The 21,679-nt window shown below is 42.1% G+C and overlaps 1 protein-coding gene across 8 annotated transcripts in view; it reads right to left on the reverse strand.

Annotated features, from left to right (window-relative positions):
• SGCE (sarcoglycan epsilon) overlaps positions 1-21,679 on the reverse strand; it is a 58,121-nt gene that overhangs the window by 21,118 nt on the left and 15,324 nt on the right. For 2 of the 8 annotated variants that reach the window (XM_051609328.1, XM_051609327.1), the window contains exons 1-2: positions 11,450-11,567; positions 2,225-2,329 (exon numbers count right to left, since the gene is read on the reverse strand). The exons of 1 other annotated variant lie outside the window; for it this stretch is intronic. In XM_051609328.1, coding sequence (XP_051465288.1) covers positions 2,225-2,329; positions 11,450-11,567 — 223 coding nt within the window. Of the gene's footprint in view, positions 1-2,224; positions 2,330-11,449; positions 11,593-21,679 lie in introns of those variants that run through there. 5 more of the 8 variants (XM_051609329.1, XM_051609332.1, XM_051609331.1 and 2 more) reach the window with 4 other exon arrangements.

A 21,679-nucleotide genomic window follows, 5' to 3' on the forward strand; every position in this document is an offset into this window, starting at 1 on the left:
GAATCAGCAGTTACTGAAAACACCCCCTATAACATATTTCTTTTACCTGTTAGAGGAAATCTATTGCCACCACTAAATGCCTGTCCATTCCTAGTAATTAGACATTCTCCACTGCTGAAGTAAGCATACCAATAAGGATTTCATGCAGATATAAAACAGTGATTTTGGTGGAAGTCTAAAAATGTGTCTCAGAAGGAAAAAACACACAAACCTATTTTCTTATCATGACAAACACACTGTAATGACATAACGTATGGAGATTTGAAATTCAAAAGTTCTCATCCACCTTGTTAGAGAAGTTCTCTTATTTTTCCTGCATGAAGTTCCCTCAAAATCAGAAGGAAAATGATGAGTCTTCAGCCCACTACAGCAATCACTGCTTTTCAATAACAAAAAGCTATTTTCTTCAGAAGCTTTTAAAAGCCACAATTACTTTCATAAGACTGCCTGAGAGTGGAAATGAATGTGTAATCATCTTAGGTGATCTAGGGATGAAATTTAATACACTTACCAACTTCTAGATATCAAGCTAATACAGCAGACTGCTGGATGTGAATTGCCAGGGCAGCAGGAAAACTATGATATAGTTGTCATCACAGAATCATGCTGGAATGACTTGCATAACTGAAGTCATACAGTGGATGGCTATAAACTCTTCAGAAAGGACAGGCAACGTAGCAGAGGCAGTGGGGTAGCCCTGGATTGTTAGGGAGTGATTTGATTGTCTACAGCTTAATGATGGTGACAATAGGGTTGAGTGTTTATGGGTATGAATCAGGGGGAAGGCCAACACAGTGGCAGATATCACAGTGGCAGCCTGTTATAGACCACCCAACCAAGATGTAGAGGCAGATGAAACATTCTATAAGAAGCTGGGAGACGCTGCTCAATCACTAGCCCTTGCTCTCATGGGGGACTTCAAGCTGGAAACACAATAGAGCAGAGAGGAAGTAGTCTAAGATGTTCCTGGAGTGTGTGCAAGACAATTACCTGACACAGCTGGTGAGGTAAGACAACTAGGGAAGATGCCCCACTGGATCTGTTGCTTGTAGGTAATGTGATGGTTGGAGGCCACCGTGGGCATATTGTTCACAAAATGTTAAGAGATTTTTATTCTCGGAGAAGCAAGGAGAGAGGGCAGCAGAACTGCTTTCTAACAACTAAGACCAGTTGTGCCCTGGGTACCCAGTCTGCTGAGTTGGAAGACAGGGATGGAGAGCAAAATGAAGCCCCCATAATCCAAGGGGAAATGGTTAATGACCTGCTACACCACTTAGACACACTCAAGGGTACTGGGGGAGCTGGCAGAAGTGCTCATCAACCCACCTTCCATCATTTATCAGCAGTCCTGGCAAACTGGGGAGGTCCCAGATGACTGGAGGTTAGCAAATGTAAGAACAGCCAGGAGGATCCAGGGAACCACAGGCCTGCCAGCCTGACTTTGGTGCCAGAGAGGGTTATGGAGCAGGTAATCTTGAGTGCCATCACATGTCACACACAGGACAAGCCAGGTGATCAGGTCCAGTCAGCATGAGCTTATGAAAGGTAGGTCCTGCTTGACCAACCTATCTCTTTCTATGACAAGGTGACCCAATTAGTGGATCAGAGAAAGGCTGTGGTTGTTGTTTGCTTGGACTTTACTAAAGCCTTTGACAGCATTTTCCATGGCATTTTCCTGGAGAAACTGGCTGCTCATGGTTTGGATGGGCACACTCTTCACTAGGTAAAAAAATAACAGAAATAACCTGATTTGGGGGCCAATCCACTTTGCCTGCCTGAATGACCAATCAATGCAAAGCCCCTTCTCAGCTAGTGTACACTAGCTTAAATATTCTATGTGTACTTGCATAAATGACAGTATAAGAGTCCTTTTACATATGTATATGGAAAGGTTTTTAATTGTTACAGACAAGTTATTGTATTAAGCAAACTGCAGAGCTATCTCTGAGCAACCGACAGTGGTAAGAAAATGTGCAATATTAGGTGTACACACAGCCATTATTTCAAGCAAAGCTACAGCAACAGGAAAAGCTGAGGAAGACTCACAAAGACAGGCAGGTCTGCAGATGTTGAATAGATTGAAGAAATTTTAAATGTTCCAAATTACTTACCTTGAAAGAACATCTTATTCCTAAAATAAACACGTTACTGAAAAAGCAAGAGTAATATTAAAAGCAGATTTGACTGAACCAACATGGGACTTAAATTTACAACCTAAACTCACCATTCTTCTCAACAGCCTTTTTTCTGCTGATAATATAACTGTGGGCTTGCTTAGTCGTCCAGTTAACTGTTCCATTATTGCCATCAGCAGAGCTTAACAAAATAGCTTTTCAGAATAAAACAAATGCAAAAAAAAAAAAAAATTAGTCAGATTAACAGACTCCCATAAATCAAGTATCAGATGGGATCAGATGCCTTCTAAACCAGCTTTTGGTATTACTCAAGAGTTCAGGAACCTTGGGTTAAAAACTGGTGGTGTTTGATTTGAATATAAAAACATAATAATCTTTCTGACACTCATTTTTCCAAATAAATTTACACTAAATGCTTAAGCCTCTGCAGATACTTCTGCTGACATAATTGTACCATTAATAAAGATAATTAAGAGCATTCTCTGATAAATATATTTGCACTGGCAAAACCTCATATGCAGGCAAAGACATACTGAAGTTACTTTCACTGGTGTAGTATATTTTGACCAAAGTAGGGAAAGTAATATAACCAAGAGCACAGCTTTGATTATATAAATATGCTTTGCTTATATAAAGACACATGGGGCTGATCTCTTTCCCTTGTAGGTATAACCAATACTCCATTTTGAAAAAAGAACTAGTTAAAAATTGTCATCTTCATCCCACACAGCTAGAACACAGCCTGAAAACAGCTGGATCAGTGCAGCTGAAGGTGCAAAGAGGTTTAAATGTGATGAGGAGCAAATGATTACAGGAGACAGAAAGCAGCTGTGGAGCTGACAAAAATACTCCATTTACCAGTAGCAGAACTGCCTGAGAAAGCTCCCTCCTTGCTTCCCACTTTTTGTTCTCTTGTTCCCTTTCTTCTGTGATGAATAATAGATGTAGCAGCTGTTTGTATAGTTACATACCAGCTGAAAGTGCAGAGGGAAGGAACTGCAGTCAGATGCTAGGAAAGGGAAAGTGGCCATAATAAACACTGTTTCTTTTGAAATAGATTGGGAGCAAGAACTCAGTCAAATCTCAGTTAAAAGATTAGCATCTTAACTTCCTTGTAAGAACAGCAATTTCAGAAACGTCAAGTAGCAGTACTTGCATACAGATACACCACTTTACAGGAAGAAATTATTATTCCTGGCAAACACTCAAAGGATGCAAATACATTTGCACTAGACACTTAAACATCTGTGGAAACTTCTACTGATGTAGTTGCACCCATCAGCTATTACATTACTGGTATCACATTCTCCAAACAGAATTTAGGAGGCCAAACAGATCTGGTTTAAGCAGTAGTCAGGATACAAAAATATTCCATCTATACTTATTGAGTGAGACATTTATTATTGATAATTTAATAACAAAGCACCTAAAATTGAATTGAGGATGAAGTGCAAAACAAATAATTATGCATTCTAATTGCCAAACCAACACAATATTGTTTTCACATTATTAATTTCTATTATGTTTCTTTAGATTTTCAACATGCAGAAAAGATCTGATTAAACAAAAAGTTATTCTTCACATCCAGTGTTTTACGCCTGCTTTACAAGATGGAGAACTTTCTCCCTGCTGAATCAATGTGCATACATTGCAAGTTTTAACATAGTACCATCCTATAGATTATCCAACTAAGTACTGCATATGACCTGTAGTGTAATTTTCTATAATTCTTGGACACTGAAGAAAAAAGGTAAAACAAGGTTGTTACAATATTTCAACAACATGAGCCAGGCAATCAGAAGCCTGTCAGCTAACAAACCAGCACCAAGTAAACAATATAAAATTCTATTACTGAAGCATTAAATGAAGAAATGTATACTTATCACAGTCAACAAGGATTTAATGCAACTTTTCAGACACTTCGGATAAGCCCACAAGTTTTTTTCTGATAAAGATAGCAAGAATGACGTTACCCTTAGATATACAGTGCATACCTAGAACTTTGATAGAGAAACTAGATATAAAATCATTCTAGCATATTTAAACGTATTTTTACAAACCCAGGTTCCAAGACCTATGTTTTAATATAAATGATCAGTGTCTTTGATTTGGGTTCAGAAGTTGTGCTAGGTTTAGCTGTGGGGACTGAAGTGATTATCTGTCCACCTCTTCACCCTACACTGCATTTCACAGCTGAACCAGGAAAGCAAGCAGTGTGTCTGTTTTCAGATCATAGAGTTTACACTGTAATGTTCTAATACAAATATATATCACCATCTGTTTGATCTCAAATGACAGCTGTGAAATGAAGCAATTCAGGAGCACACTGCCCATTCAACAGCTTTCACCACAGGAGAGGCAGTCTCAAACAAGAGAATCAGGCTACTGGATAGTTAAATTGTTATATTTCTAGTGGGGCTCTCAAGGTTCTGGCACTGGCCTTATGCAATTTGACTTTATATATATATATATATATATATATATATATATATATGAGATAACTTGGATGTATAATATACACAGTTAAAATTTTCAGATAAAAACAAAGACTAGAGCAAATTAACAAATAATGAACATGCCACTAACACAGAAAAATCTGCATGTTTGGTAAAAAGGTGATCAGTCATGTGCAGTTCCATAGAATAAAATGTAAATGCATACCCAGGAGCCAAGGCAGCAAGCACACTACAGGGCACGCACTTCAGGGATGCTGCACTTTGATAAAAAACTAGGGACATGCCAGGTAATACCTGGTTGAACAGAAGCTTTCAGCAGAAGACTGCTTAAAATGTCTGATACGTAAGCAGCAACATCAGGGAGGAGCAGGGAGATTTTATTTTTGTACTTGACACAGAAATGACCACTATTCAAATGCCGTATCTCGTACTTACATAGAGCCTTCAAGAAGCATAGTGACAAGATGAAGAAAGCTCAGGAAAGATCTGTGAATACAATTAAAGGATGACAAGAGGCCTTATGCTACAGAATGCAGGGATTCAAACGATGCATTTTATCAAAGAGATAGTTTAGAATTCATTTGATCAGCCTTGTACTCATGCTGAAAAGAAACATTACTAGTGTCAGGCTGTTCAGACTGTTACACATGTTGCCACAGCACCCACCAGTGCTTCTAACAGCAGGAGCAACTCACAGCTCTGTGCCCGAGACTTGAAAACACCTAGATGAAGCACATCTAGTGTTTTCTTTTTTTCTTTTATTCAGTTGACATTTAAATGTTATTTTTCTTAAATATTTTTTCTTTAATTATATTTTTATTGTTTTTATGTTAAATTTATATTATTTTGTACTACTTTTCCATTTAATTATATTTGCTTAGGTTTTACATAAGGGCTTTAATTATTAATATTTAACAGCAGAATATTTAACAGAGAATATACCCACAATTTCTGCCCATGTCACAATGAAAAAAGGATCTAAGTATCATGGACCAGATTCACTTGCCCCATTCCTTTATCGTACTGTAACACCCACCCACCATCCTGCATCCTTAGCTATCCTCCTTACTGCTTTTCTGAAGTAGGATCTCAAGCCCATCTCCCCCACTACTAACACCTCCAGCTCTAAAAACCCATCATTTCGTCTCTCTCTCACATCTCCTTTCTCTCCCACACCTTCACCTGGGACCCGACCTAAACACAACCTTGTTACTTTCATGCCAGAGACGAGGACCTCCGGCCATGCTTCCACTACCCCTTACTCTCTTGCCACATAACCCTGCTCTAAGAAACTACCATTGCACTCCTCTACCACATAGCCCACCTGGCTTACAGTCCTTCCTGCATCCAGAGACAGGAGCACAGAACCATACGGGGCACAGGTTTCTGACAGGCTGCTGAGAACCATGGAGAAGAACAGTTAGAAACTGACACTACCAAGTTGAAACAAAATATCTGGCAAGAGGGAATAATCTGCATCAAACAGCTTGCCCACAGCTCAAACCGGAATTTATACAGGCAGTTACTAAGGATCCACATGAATCTGCACTGAGATACTTTCCCAACTGGTCACAGTGTCCACTACAGGAGGCAGAAGTTGCACCACCACCTATTCTCCCTACTCTTCCAACACCCACAGTCCTTCCTCCTATCTAATATGCAGTATGTAAGCAATCATCACTGTAGGCATTTACTGTGAATTAAAGTGGATTCTCTCAATGGGAATTCATATTGAAATTAAATATTTTCTAACAGTAAGATCCTCTTCAATGATAGCTATTATACAGGAAATACGAATTAGCATTAGTTCTTCACTGTGGATTGCTTAGGTCCATCTGCACAGCATTTATTATAACTGTGTAAAAGTTCAAATCAAATCCAGAAATGTTTCTAAGCTCCATACCTATTCATCTTGGTTCAGTAGCTAGTGGTTTCTACCTGTTTCTGTGCTACCCGTTGACTAATGTAGCATCTGAATATTTCTCCAAGATCATTTGAGAAAAGTAACTGACCAAGGCATTTTGTTGATATTCCTGTGGCATCTGCATTCTTGGGAATGCTGAAAATTAAGTATTAGGGGAACAAAAACATCACGCTTTATTAATAGCAACACTTACCCAACACCATTTTCCATCCTACTACAGGGCTTAACAAGAAAACCAAATTAGCTTTGCCATGAAGGTGAGGAAAATGTTGCTAGTTCCTGCAGTCCAGCTCCAAGGTCACAGTGTAACCAACGGGTATGGCCAGGTCACCCTGTAAGCCTGCTATTTCAGGATGCCCCCCACATTTCTATTATCTCTTTATATGAACTATCACTGTATCCCTGCCATTATATTCCAAATTTCTGAGGTGGCAATTGATTAAAATATCTAAAGGAATTCAGGGAAGTCATAGATTTCAAGATGCTGAGGTTTCTGCCTGATCACTAGATTGTTCTTTAAAACCTCTCATTTCTGTGGCTTGGACTGCCACTAAAAATTACCAACATTTCCGTGGTTTGTGTTGCAATTGTAACAATGTTGATACACAGTTTATGTACACATTTTTTTTTTTTCTAGTATTACATGATTTCCACTATGCTGTGAACAAAACAATGTGTATTTTTCACCCGTGTAACATTCATGCTAATTCCAGCAATAGAGTGAATTTAGCGAATAATGAAATCTGTCCTTCAGCTCTCCATCTGTAGCCCCCTGTTCTGCACTGAAAACACTGCAAGACAGTAATGTAAAAAGCCTTCTCAGGCTAGAGTGCTTCTTGGTTTTACTACTTCTTGCTACTACTTGCTGGAAAAGCGGTTCAACTACTTAGGAGGAAAACTGACATGCATTCGCCAGTTTCTTTCAAATTCCTACAGAAGTAATCAAAACTACCAACTCCCTCCTTTCCTCTAGAGCTCTGCCAAAAGAAAGCACTCTACACTGACAGCGTCTGCTGTAAATTTATCAGTATTCAAGAGCCCAAAAGCTGTACCAAAATAGATATTCTTGTCTAGGTTTGAAATTCTTTCTTCTTGGTTTGACTACAAACAACCTTTCTTCTAATGAAAGGGTTTTACTTTGGCGCCTGTAACTGAAGTACCTAATGAACTCCAAACCTAAAAAAAACAAGAGGCAAAAATAAGCCTCTCTTTATGTACTAAAAATTACATACAGAAGATTAATTCTTGCCATAAAGCTGACTTCTTCTTTAGGATCTTCAAGATGTCACCAGGTAACCTATACTGTCTATAAGTAACATGCTTCTATAATGAAAACTATACTAATGGAATGGCTAGATTTCCCCTCCTGTCATCACTTATATAGCAAGTACTTACTGAAAATAGATTTTATTTATTGAGGTGGGTCAGATTTGACAGGCACGGTCTTCACAGGTACGTAGAAACCCTATGGAGGAAAACTTTTCTTTGCACCCACAAAAGAAAAAAGGCTGGGTAGACTGTAGTATTAGTTTGAAAACACTGAAAGAGCAGAACATTCTACCTTCCTCTGTGGGGTGTGCCTGAGAAGCAGTGTTGCCAATGGCACTTCTGCTATGAACTGCAAGATGGGCAAGGTGAACTAGTTCAGTCTCCTCTATACTTGTCCTAGCCCATGACTTCACAGTTGTTTTAAATTAGCATACGTTTGCAGCCCTGCTGAAAGGAGTGATTTCCAGCACATTCTTGGCCTCCTAGCACACACCAGTGTAAACCATCCTGTGCCAGTCCTGGTCAGTAAACTGATATCAGTGAACAATTTTTGCTTGTGGGCAGAGTAGTTTTCAGCCAGATGACCCAATTCACAGCAACACTGTACAAGTTATTCAGTCTCTACAAGGGAAGCGGTGCAAAATCACTAGTGGTAGACAAGCAGGAGAATATTTTCTGGCAGCAACGCAGCTTTATGACAACATGACCACATAATCAGAGCATCTGAAGGGAGAACTAATGAGCTCCTTCCCCATTTTGGCCCCTTTATGGGGAAAGGGCAATATGACTCAGTTGACCTACAACTCCCTATTCATGGGATAAAACAAGGGTTCCAGGGACAATACGGACACTGACAACTAATTCTTCAAAGTGAAGAAATACAGGGTAACAACCACAAAACAGCCACAGTCATTCAAACAACTTTTTGATTACCCCTCTCTCTGCAGAAGCAGAAATCGGGGGCAATTCATTGCTCTCTCAAACCCTAATATGGTGGACATCTCTACCAGTTTAATCTAGTAAACTTCTATTTTGTCTGTTACTGAGAAGCTGACGTCAAAGAAAAGTGCCTAGTTTGTGTTAGAAAAGCCTAACCTTAAATGTAACTTCTCGTAACAATGTCAAATCCCGCTTTTTCTGGCACTAGAGAAAAATGACCATCAGAGGCTGTTTACATCAGTGTCTTCAATTTGAGTGCTATATTAACCCCCTAGAAGCAAATGTTGGACTTCTGAAATCACTCTTACACCCTTTAAACTCTATAAGCCTATTGAAATCCCTGGATTTTGAGTTACTGCTTTGCCATGGGTGGCTATGACGGACACAACAATCTAGACTTCAAACAGCAAACAACCTCTTCCAAAAAGCATTTAAGTATGTTTCATACATCTTTGAGAAGTGTAACAAAGCACAGATGAAGTGTCCCCTGTAGATCAAGTGCTACAACAAAAATGGGATAAACCTAATCTTTATTAGTGGAAGAGAACTCAAAACTATCCACAGATCTTCTGTTACTTCTCATTCTTTATTTTCCCTAGAAGATATATTTTGTCCAGCTGTACAGTCAACTTAATAATTGGATTCCAAAGAAAGGATATTTATGCAGGTCTGTGGCTCATGTGAGAGCCTGCAGTCCAGGCTGGAAGTTCTTTCACACGGTCATAATTGAGACATCAAGCTCTGGGAAAGCAAGAAGTGCTACCTTGAAAAAAACTGATTTTGTTTTAGAGTGGTTTGAAGGTGGTTTTCTTCATAAGGAGGAGCTCAAGTAGCCCCTGGGACAGTTTGCATCATTCAGCTTCTACGGGCTGTCTTGTCTTGTACCTGAATTCACACAATAATACAAAATTCAACCTTCATGAAGAATAAAGCATAGAATCATCAAATATCTCAAGCTGGAAGGGGACCCATATGGATGATCAAGTTCAACTCCCTGCTCCTCACAAGGCTACCTAAATTAACCATATGACTAAGAGCATCATCCAGATGCTCCCTGAATTCTGACAGGCTTGATGCTGTGACCACTTGCCCGAGGAGCCTGTCCCAGTGACCAACCACCCTCTCACTCTAAAGAACCTTTTGCTAATGTAAAATCTGAAATTCTCCTGGCACAGCTTCATTCCATTTCCTTCTGTCCTAGCACTGGTCACCAGACAGAAGAAATGAAGACCTCCCCCTTCACTGCCTGCCAAATGTTGTACAGATATCACTCAAGAGAACTTAAGTTCATGTTTCCCTTTTTACATTGGTCTCAAACCATATATTTTGCAGTTTTAACTCATGAAATCCAACAGAATCAAGCTTAGAAAGGTTTGAATTTGGAAAAGTTAGCATGAAAAACCTTAAGACTTCTTTCTTTACCATGTAACAAAAATGCAGCTTCTAGAAGTTCATTTAAGCTTAACTTTTTAAAATTTAGTATCTTAACTGATACTGAAAACTCATCCTAAGACTCTCCCAGCTCTTTCTTGTTGCTATCCTTCAATTGGTCTTGAGAGAGGGAGAGTAAAGAGGCAGGAAGAACTTCCACATCAGAAGAAAAAAGTATCTTGCACCTAACAAATATCAAGTTTTATCCTCACACTGAACAACCTGATGCTTAGGTGCTATTTGCACATTTAATATTTCTAATGCCTCACATCACTTCTGCTGTCAATACCCTATGACAAGCACGGCCATATACCTAAGTATTAGAAAATGCACCTAGACGTTACTTGAGAAGATACTAGACAGACTGCTAAGCTTTCAGATGATACACCGCTATCTCTCAGGTTACAAAATAACCTAATTAAACAGATTTCTTGCTGTTAACTTGCGTTTCGGATAGCAGCAGCCGCAGGAGAGCCCTGGCGGCTGGGCTGCTGGAAGCGCTGCTACCAGTTCCAAGCGCTTCACCGTGAAGAAACTTGTGGGTGTGAAACAAACCTACTGCGTACCAGCTACTCTTTACCTGCATTAGGAAGCGGGATTAAGACTTCTTATGCAGTCTTAATTCTCACACAGTTGGATTAAGTGCTCAAGATGGAAGTTTTGTTGTTTTTTTGGTTTTTTTTTGGGGGGGTGGAGAAGAGAGACAAAACCGGCCCCTGTCCTCAAAACAGCGCAGCCCTTGGGGCAGGCACCAGCCCTGCCAGCTTCAGCGAGAGGCGGGAGCAGCGGGCGCTGCCGCCGGGCCTGTCCCGAGGAGCGGCCCCGCCGGGCCTCGCCTCCCCGCCCTGCCGCCACGCCCGCTCCCGCACCCGCGGCCCCGGGCCCCCGCCGGCCTGCCCGGCCCCGCCACAGGGCACTCCCGCAGCCGACCCGGGGCGCTCCCGTGCGGGGCCGCGCTGGGAGGGGCGGGCTGCGGCCCTCCCCGCGGGGCTGGAGGCGCAGGACGGACAGGCCGCCGGGGAATGCTGCGCCGCGCCTGGACCGCGAGGGGGGATGCCGGGGCGGCCCGGAGCCTGTGCCGACCAGGGGCACGGAGCGGGTGTGAAGGGGGCAGAGCGAGCCGCAGCCTGAGGGCAAGGCGGGAAGGAAGCGGCACCACCGAGAGGGGACGGGAAGCCCGCGGGAGAGGGGACGGGAAGCCCGCGGGAGAGGGGACGGGAAGCCCGCGGGAGAGGGGAGCAGCTGCCGGCGAGGCCCGTGCCCGCTCGCCGCGGGGAAACGCTGCCGTGACCGACCTGTCAGCAGGAGCGTGGTGAGGGCGCCCCCGCTGTGCGGCCAGAGCCCCGCCGCGCAGCACCGCATCGCTCCGCGCTCCTCCGCCGCCGCCGCCTGCTGCTGCCGCCGCCGCCGCATCCTGCCCGCCCCGCATCGCATCGCCCCGCCCCGCTCCGCAGCACCCACAGCACCCGCCCCGCCCCGCATCGCCCCGCCCCGCAGCACCCGCCCCGCATCGCATCGCCCCGCCCCGCAGCACCCACAGCACCCGCCCCGCCCCGCATCGCCCCGCCCCGCAGCACCCACAGCACCCGCCCCGCATCGCATCGCCCCGCCCCGCAGCACCCGCCCCGCATCGCCCCGCCCCGGTCTCCAGGCAGCGCGGCGGCCCCGCGGGGCACGGCGGGAGGAGCCGCTGGCGCAGGCGGCCGTGCCCGTGGCCTGGGGGGTCGGCGGGGCGCGGTGCGGGTTCCTGGGGAGCGGGATCCGCAGGACCCGTTTTCTCTGACGCGGGGCCAGGCTGGCTCGTGGGGCGCGGGCAGGGCGGTGTGGAGGCCCCGCCGGGGTTCGGCGCTGTCTCAGTGGAGAGGCGGGGCCGGGCTCTCGCCTCAGGCCCCGGTGCAGATGTAGCGGGAACGAGGTGGTGGTGAAGGCGGGAGCTGGTGGTGCTGGGTGGGGAAGGGAGGCGGAGCGCCGTGCCGCTTGCCTGCTGCAGCCCCTCGCCCTCCCCGGGAGCCAGGGCATCTCGCAGGCTTGCCTGGTCGCAGGGAGTGGTGGCTCGTGGGGGGATGGCGTGCCTAAAGTCCTCGCAACACCAGTTTTCTGAATATCCTTCCCTTCCTATTTTACAGGTAAACCCAAGGTGTTGTGGTTTTTTTCAAACGTGTCGTGGTTGCGCCTGCAATTAGCAGTGTGAGCAGGGTGCCCGGAGGGGTGGTCAGGGCTCCAGGCTCCCAGGTGTGTGGAGATGTGTCATTCCTCTTACATGGCTTGCTCACAGCTTTGTGGCCTCCGTTAAAGGTTGTACTACATGGTTTCCTAAGTCAGGTCTGGTCATTCCGTGTGGTCTCACCTCACACTGGCTGCATTATGCTTTCTGGACTAATTACTATTTGTTTTTTTTTCTTACTGCCTCAATGTTTGTGGCATAGCCCAGAAGCTGTGACAGCGTTTGCTCCGCTGTGGAAGAATCACAAAACAACAGAACTGTCATGGTTGGAAAGGACCTCTGAGATCACCGAGACCAACCATCAACACAAAACCCTAAACAAACACAAACAACCACACACACTCCACCAGAAAGCACCCACCAAAAAACCCCCAAAAACCAGAACACAAAATGAACAAAAACCAAACAAAACAACAACAACAAAAAACAACCTACAGCCTCAGCCACTAGGGCATGTCCACATCTACATCCTTCTAGGCGGTGACTCAGCCAGCTCCTGGGCAGGCTGTTACAATGTCTCACTCTTTCAGTATAAAAATTCTTCCTAATATCCAATCTGAACCTCTCCTGCTGCCATTTCAGGCCATTTCCTGTAGTCCTGTCATTATTTACTTGGGAGAAAAGACCGACACCCACCTCCCTAAAACCTCCTTTCAGGTAGTTGTAGAGGGCAATGAGGTCTCCCTTCAGCCTCCTCCAGACTAAACATTCCCAGTTCCTTCAGCTGCTCCTCATATGACTTGTTCTCTAGACCCTTCACCACCTTGGTAGCTCTCCTCTGGACACGCTCCAGCATCTCAGTGTCCTTCCTGTAGTGAAGGGCCCAGAACTGAGCAGAGTAGTTGAGGTGTGACCTCACCAGTGCTGAGTACAGGGGCAGGATCACTTCCCTACTCCTGCTGGCCACACTATTCCTGATGCAGGCCAGGATGCTGTTGGCCTTCCTGGCCACCTGGGCACACTGCTGGCTCGTGTTCATCCGGTTGTCAACCAGCACCTCCAGGTCCTTTTCTGCCAGGCAGCTCTCCAGCCACTCTGCCCCAAGCCTGTAGCATTGCCTGGGGTTGTTGTGACCGAAATGCAGGACCCAGCACTTGGCCTTATTGAACCTCATGCAACTGGACCTCAGCCCATAGAACCAGTCTGTCCAGGTCCCTCTGTAGAACCTTCCTACCTTCAAGCAGATGAACACTTCCACCCAATTTGGTGTTGTCTGTAAAGTTACTGAGGGTGCACTCAATCCCCTCATCCAGATCATTGATAAAGATCTTAAAAAATCCCCCTTTACAGGAAGGATGTTGTTAAATACAGTTCTTGGCAATGGTGATGTATTTTGTGGGTAGGTGTATGTGTAGGTTTTACATAACCACTAAAGACACAACACTATGTATACCCAGCATTTTCTTTAAGAGAGCTACACTCTGTTAGCTTTCTATATTCTATTAAATAAGAATAGTCCCTGTACTAGAGCTACATACAGAACCACATCTAGAGCCATGCCTGCTTTTATGTAGTGTTTAGTAGGTTTCATTAAACAGTTAATTAAACTTGCAATATCTTAGGGCACTTACGCATGGGAGGGTAGATTTTTTGAAAAAATATTTTGTAAGGGTTTTGCTGTATAGGCTAGTATAAAAGTACATTTAAATAAGGACAAGACTTGGATGAACAGTTTCTATGAAATATTTGCTTGCTGTTGCATAAAATGCAGTTGAAGATTCATTTTTTGGCTTTCACAACTAAAGCCTCAGCTCAACAAATAGAGATGTTTTTATTTTCTCCTTCTGGTGGATTGCTCTGTTTGATAATTGCAAATTGCAGTAAGTCTTCCATTTTCCATGGAAATGACCTTCATTCCTTTTTTTCTGGATGCAGGATTTTGATTTCTCATGACATTTCATAAGCATTTCCATGCTTGAGAGCCAAATGCATTTATAGAAAATAACTGTAATTGTATGCTTTTGAGGTTTAGATGGAAAGAATGTATTCTGGCTTACTGAAATTTTATTGAGTAAGCAGGAGGAAAAAAGGCAACTTTAGGACACTTTACACTATCTGGCTTTAGTCTTCTTACAGCTCTAAATTTCCATTAATCCATCTCAAAAAGGGGAACTTCCCATAGCAAGAGACTTTGCAGTACAGAAGTTCTGCCTGACCCTAAGGTGCAAAATATGCTGGTGTTTTAGTCATTAAGCTCATTATCCCAGATAAAGGATTTTTTATTCTCTTTCCACTGAGAATTTCTTTCAGGATATATTCACATTTTGAATACGACTACACAGGTATTTGAGACCAGAAATCCCAGTCCTTCATTTACTTCTAGAAGTAGTCTTCTTTTTTTATGGCACTTTATAATTTTGAGTAGGCCTAATTCCACTCGTATTTTATGTGATTTTTTGATTCATTCCCTTATGGAAGTGTACAAAGCTGTACAGGTGCAGCTGCACCACAACTGTCTCAGATAGCTAGCTCATCCTGTGATGGTAATTTTTAGACTAACGAGTGTGAATACTGGTAGCTTTCCAACAATAATGTTTATGCTAGCAAAGTGTCTGTTTTTTGTAAATATCTGTACTGTCATCAGCTTATTAATTACAATTTTCTTTCCATGTAGTATGATGTTGAAATATTATTCCTACAGACACTATGAAACTGTCGAGATCGAGTTTTTAAATGTAGGAGCAGCAGTGCAGTAGTGTTGTTCAGTGCTGTGCCACCTCCGCACGGAAAGGAGGCTTAGTTTATCCAAAACGTGTTTGTGAGATACACTGCCTGAGAAGAAATGGTTATGTCTCACTGATATGGGACAAAGTGCCACGAGGGCCTTCCTTGTCCCACTGCTTCCTTCATAGCAGCCCCTGCCTGTTGGTCGGTATCTGTGGCTTGTTAGTGGTATCTTGGGGCTGGGATTCCAATGCATGCAGCACTGACCCAGCCCTGCGAGACAGACTTTGACTTGCCTGAGAAACTTTGGGTAATGCTCTGCACTTCTTAAGAATTCTGCCCTTACATTCATAAAGTTAAGTGATACGGACAAAACTTCTTTAAGTCAGCCACCAATGGCTTGATATTGGTTGGAAATACTCCCTCTGTAAGTATTTCTTTCTCCTGGTACTGTAATTTAACAGACTGTAACATAAATGAATGGAAAGGGATGCAGTGAGTAGGTATTTTTACAGAAATTGTTCTGCATTACATATATAGTGCATTTGCTTTGGTGAGTAGAAGAGCTGGCTTCTAACACTTACTTATAGGAAAGCTTTCACTCTCATATATACAAATAGCCCATGTTTGTCTCACTCTTTAGGGCACTGTCAGGCAGCAGTGAGTAAAACGATATCAAGGTGTACTTTTCTTTTATGAGAGACTTCCATTTCAAACAGGGTTGCTGCTTGGGGGCTCACTAGTGGCTAATACCTTAGTTTAAAACAAAAAAGTATTGACTGTGATATCTGTCACACAGATTTTTTCTGTGGTCAAAGCTTTTAGGGAACATGTTGGTTCAAAGAATTAATATTCCTATCTGTGTTGCTGATTGCTATTCTAGAAAGATACAAAAGTACCTGGAGAGTGGTAAGTGATTTTTCTCACCTTGCTCTGTATTGGGAAAGGCTGCATCTTGTAGAATGACACAGAGATAAATACTGTACATATACTGATTTATGATAAGGGGAAAAATAGTACCAGAAACATTATCTGAATCTCTTAAAATGTCTTTTTGTAGTACTCAGATCAGTAGGCTACTTGGTCCATTTTAAGTATCACTAAATTAATATTTTCCTCATCTTTCTGTGAGCCTTGCCATTCCTAAATTTCTAGGTTTTAATTTGGTTTAATTTCTTGTAAAATCTGCATAGGGAAGTTGGTCTGATGACTAAATTAGTTAAAAATACTGAACTAATTATTGTGTCTTCATTGTTCATCAGTTCTCAAGTTATCTACAAAAATTCTTTGTTTCAGCCTTTTTTGTAATCCACATCAAGGCAAACCTCCCCCACCGGGGAAGGTAAGAGTGGGTGTCTATTCAAAAGCATTTGTGAAATACAATTATCAGAGTTAATGGCTGAAAAATGAGAACTTCTAAATTCTACGAACATGTGGCTGCCAAAGCTGTGCACCTTTTGTGGGTAATATAACTAGGCAAGGTCCTCTGTATTTCAGAGGTCCTGCTTGTGGATACAAGAGAATATTTATGCTTTGAATTAACTTTTGTGGTTTTTTTGGGTTTTTCATTTTTAGCAGAACATAGGCCCTGAAGTGCAGCTGCATGATGATACACTCTTTGGACGCAGAGAAGTAGCTCAAAAGGAATTATTAAATGATGGGCTAGATGAGCACACTGGCCATATGCAAACTGAGTGAGTAAATCCTCATCTCTGGCAATGAGTTGTTTTTTGTTGTTTTTTTTTTTCTGTGTCTTAATGTCCATCTCTTCTCCCTTGACCAAATAATTTATTACAAAATTTACTGAGAAGGGCTAATACTATCCTAGAACCAGGATTTGTAGCAAATTTGACTTAGCATCCGTGAAATGTGACCAAAACGGAATTTTGCATATTCTATTTAGGGTTTTCATGTGCATTGTAATGCGCGTGTGAAACTGCGTATGTCTGTGAATGTAAATTCTGTGTTACATTTGATGCAATAAATCACTGGTGCTGTGGAGAAATATCCATTTCAAGATGGAGTCTATGAAAAAAATTCTAGGGTGGACCACACTGTTGTGAAAGGGATGGGATGGCAGACAAGAGGTATATGCACAGATCAAGATGTATTGCATATAACTTTGGGGTCTTAACTCCTTAACTCCTCCTTAACTTACTTATTATCAAGTTTTATACTAAGCCATTAATTATCAACATTAGAACATTAATTATCAGTCTTAAAGGATTCTATAGTCCTTAAACTTAATGATGAAAATTACTTAACATTAAGTTTGCTAATAAAGACAATGAAAGAGTTAATATCTCTCACCCTTGCCTGGCTGCAGCTGGGTGCCTCTAGGTGGAACATAGTTCTTGAGAAATAATCTCTCTGGCAGGTGTCCCCCTGGAGATGAGAAGGTCCAGCAACCTTGTGGGAAAGTGTATGGGAAATCTGCCGACCAAAGATGGGACCAGGCTTTTACAGACAAAAGTGGACTGCTGTCATTTAACCATTTAGCTGTACCTCCAAAATCTCTCATTGGAGAATAAAAGGAAAACAGTAGAAAAAACATGAAGGCCCTGTTCTCACCAAGCAAACTTTTTTGTTTATATATGTGTTCCTACTTTATCTCCACTGCAGGCCTAGTTGTGGCTGGTGGTCTGTGGTCTTCAACACTGGAGACCAGCTGGTGTTATGAACATCAGCTTGGCCTCTGTTTGTACCTTTCAAGGTTGTTACCAGCTTAGAGTTTGCTAGGCCCTTTCCTTTCTCATGGGAACCTTTCCATTGCAGGCCTGGGCCTGCAAAAGTAAGAGACAAAATCATCTGATTCACAGAGGGAAACTGAGGCAGGCATATTGAGAGATGGAGCATCCTGCTACACATGCCTAGCAGAACTCTTGCAGTTGCCAAACCTTGCATGTCAGTGTTGTGTTGGCCAGGTTATACAACACGCACATCCAGCCCAAAGAAGCAGAAGCACAAGCCAACACTAAACAAGGTGTAGTTCCTCATATGGGGGTAGTCAACACCTAGAGATTAAGGCAACAACTTTGAAAAAAGCAAGTTAATAGTACGTCCTAGATGATTAATAAAGGTTGGATTCGTACCTGGAGTCAGGTCTTGCCAAGAGTGTGGGAGCTGCATAATAGCTCAAAGGAGCAAAAGCTTGTGACATGTGTGTTATGTGCAAGTCTAAGAAAATGGTTTGATGAAAAATGGAATGTTTTCAGCCTGAAGGAGTGAAATTTGAAAGTGATACTAAGAAGAAGGGCCAAAGTTTTAATGGAAGAATGAATAAGTTTTCTTTCTGTTCCAGAGCAAGCTTTGCTTGGAGGAACAGTGGAATACTTGTATGTTTTCTTTAAATAAGTTTCATGTGCTCTCCAGTGTGTTTGTGTGAAGTATTACCTTATATGGAGAGAGCCAGGTTGAAAGTGTCTGTTTAAGGATGGAAGTTAAGGAAGACTAAAAAAATAAAGAGCGTGTACAATCATCAGGTTTGCAGCAAGGAGAATGTGGAGGCTGGAAAGGTGGAATGCAGCTGTAATTTCAGGATTGTTGAATGTGGTTGTGTTTAAACTGAGATCCAAAGGATTGCCTTATCTAAACCTATGTGAACTAGTTTTGAGTCCTGTGGAGTTCACATCCAGGATCTTAGGCTAGTTTTGTGTTTTGTATAGATGTGGTTTTTGTGAGATGTATATTGGCTGACAGCAGCAAATATTCAAATTTGTTCCTCAGAGAATAAGTTCCAAGGGAGCCAGATGTGTTTAGTTTTCAGGAGGAATGCCACACATGCACAAGATTGTGCTCAGGTGAGACTGTTGTTTAACTGACATGTTTTTGCACAGGGAGAGCTTATGTCTTTTGGCAAGTAAGCCGTGTTTTGTTTAGGAGAAACTAATGCTTTATCACTTTGTTGTGCTGTTGTCTGATTGGCAAAATAAATAACTAGCACTTGCCAAACCTCTCAAGAAAATGTAGCATAAAGAATTATTGAAATGCAGGGTTTCATCTGGACCAGCCAGCTGAAAGCAGATGATCAGAGAAACTAGAAATTAATCTGGGAAGGAACAGCCTACACTGGGTCTTGACTTTTTCTATTGTCATTGACTTCAGTAGGAATTGAGAATTTAGCACCCTGAAATACTGGATCATTTCAAATCTGGGAGCCCAAAGAGTTAATGCATTAGTCTTTTTCTGGACATTCATGTTTCAAGATTTTCACTTACCAGTGTTGAACAGGTTGTTTGCTTTCTTTGGGTTTTCAAATCTGATTGTATTAAACTGCGTGAATGCTAAAGTATCCAAGGTAGATGAAGGATATAGTTATTTTAGTAAACAGCAAATAGTGCTTTTATCTAGTGGATGAAGGTGGACATGACCACCATGAAATGGGAATGCTGTTAAATCTAGGCCTGTAACAACAGGGAGGAGGAGAAGCATGGATTGATATGAAAATCAGAAGTCCTGTGATCCTCATATTTATATGAGTTTTGTGCAGGACTGAAAATTTGATAAGGCTTTTCTTAATATCCAGATTTCTGGATCTAGTCCTTTCCATACATGCAGCTGGCATGTTTTGCTTCAGATCTGTAGGACTCAAAATTCTTTTTTCGGCTTCTTTTGCAACAGGAGAAGAAAGCTGTTTTCTGACACTTACAGGTTTTCTCCAGCAATTGTCACTTGGAAATAAGTTAAAACTCCCTGGAAACCTACTGTTTGTCCTTTGTACACATGGAAAGGTTTTGGATTATGCAAACCTGTGTTACTACACGTCATCTTTCTGGATTTTTTAACACAAAAAGCTGAGTATTGTAAATTCATACAACAACATCTCGTTAATAAATCTGACAACTAAACATCGTTAGCACCTGACAGTCCTGGTTTCACAAGTTTTGTCATGTTGTAGTTCCAAATAAGATCTACAATGGATTTCTTGGGTTTTTATAAGAATTCTTTTAAGCATTTTCAAATTATTTTCTAGTAGACCCTAGCTGTCTTTTGATTTTAAGTAATTTGCAAGAGATTGAACATATGGACAATGTTAGTACAGATTTTTAAGTCAAACTGTTGTCGTGATCTGTCATTTCCATAGTTTTTGCATTATTAGCAAATCTGAATTTTAAATGAAGTTGAGTTTCTTTGTTCTGAAGTATTGTTCTGCATAATGAAAATCCTGATCTCCTGCAAAACAAATTCTAAACCAAACACAGACCATACATATAAAGCTTCTTGATTAATATCATAATGTTTTTTTTCAGACATTCTGAATGTTTTTCATGTTTTAGCTGTAGAGTAAGACCTTCATTTCCCATGGAATTATTTTTATTTGCTTTAAGTCTTTGTTTAGTACATACATATCATCCTCTCCTATCTGATTAGAATGTTAATGTTTAAATCGCTCAGTTGCTTCTCTTCAAATATTTAAAACTCAGCCTTAATTTATGCCTAAAATTTTAGTACAGAAAGGTTCAAAGTAATATTCCAATTTTTAATTATGGATTCCTTGTAAATCTAGTCCTTCTTTAGCTCTGCAAGATGGTGTATGTATTTCCTTAAACATATTAAATGTACCCTGCTCTCTTCAAAATGTTCCTGCAGAAATTATTTTGCTCTTTTCTAGACAGATTTGCCAAAAGTGCAGAACAATATTTAGACCACTCTGCTTGTCTGTGTGCAATCTCTCACGGTATTTGTTACTGTTCTGCTTTCATTTTAAAGGAACTTCTTTGCTTTTGTCTGTGTGTTTCTCTGATTTATGGTATGGTAATGCTGTCCACAGGAGGGAATCCAACACAGTGCTATAAAATTTAATTCATTGTAGCTACATTCATGTGATGAATTCTTACAGTGTTTCTGAGAGTAAATCTTGCTTCAGTGTTACAGGCTGAGTACCCAGCCAAGAGCAGGCCATGCAACCAGAATCTGCAATAATAAGCACCTCAGCTTAGAGTCTGGGCTGGACCAGCTTCAATGTGCCCTACAGGTCAGTGTTACAGGAATGCACGTACCTGGTAGAGTTTGACTCTTCACAGTTACTTGGTTGTTATCACACGTTTTGGGGTGTCCCTCTCTCGCCGTGCTTCAGAGGCCAGCTCAGATGACTTTTGAACTGGTGATAGCACACCTGCCTCTCGTTTACAAAAATCCAAAGGCAGAAGAGGAAAGCAGTTGCTGCTTTTATTCCTCTACAAAATGTTTCTCAGACCACAGTCTGACACCCCATCCTGCCTTTCCTACCTGTGAATGGCTGTCCCTTCCAGACTGCTTTTAAAAGCTTGGGGATTTTTTTCCCTTGCTCTTGGTCCTCTCTTTTCCTCCTTCTCTTAGAGGTAGCAAAACCATCTTGCTGCATCAAGATTTCCCAGTGAGATGGGAGTCTCTCGGGCTTGTCATTGTACTGTCACCTTGAGAAGAGACCTTTTGTCAACACTGTGCTGGCTCTGACCTTTAATGAATGCCTGCAGCAAGCAGGCAATTGCTACAAGATTCTGTCTAGCAATGCAGCAGGCTGTCCCCACACAGTTCTTCACAGGATGTGTGCTGCAGATAAATGTGACGATGTTTAGACTAGGAGAGAGGTGTCAGGGAAGTTACAGTTGGTGTCCCTGCAAGTGAAGGATGTGATGCATGAAGCATACCCAGATCT

The sequence above is a fragment of the Apus apus genome, chromosome 2 (assembly GCF_020740795.1).
Source record: "Apus apus isolate bApuApu2 chromosome 2, bApuApu2.pri.cur, whole genome shotgun sequence".
Classification (NCBI taxonomy): Eukaryota; Metazoa; Chordata; class Aves; order Apodiformes; family Apodidae; genus Apus; species Apus apus.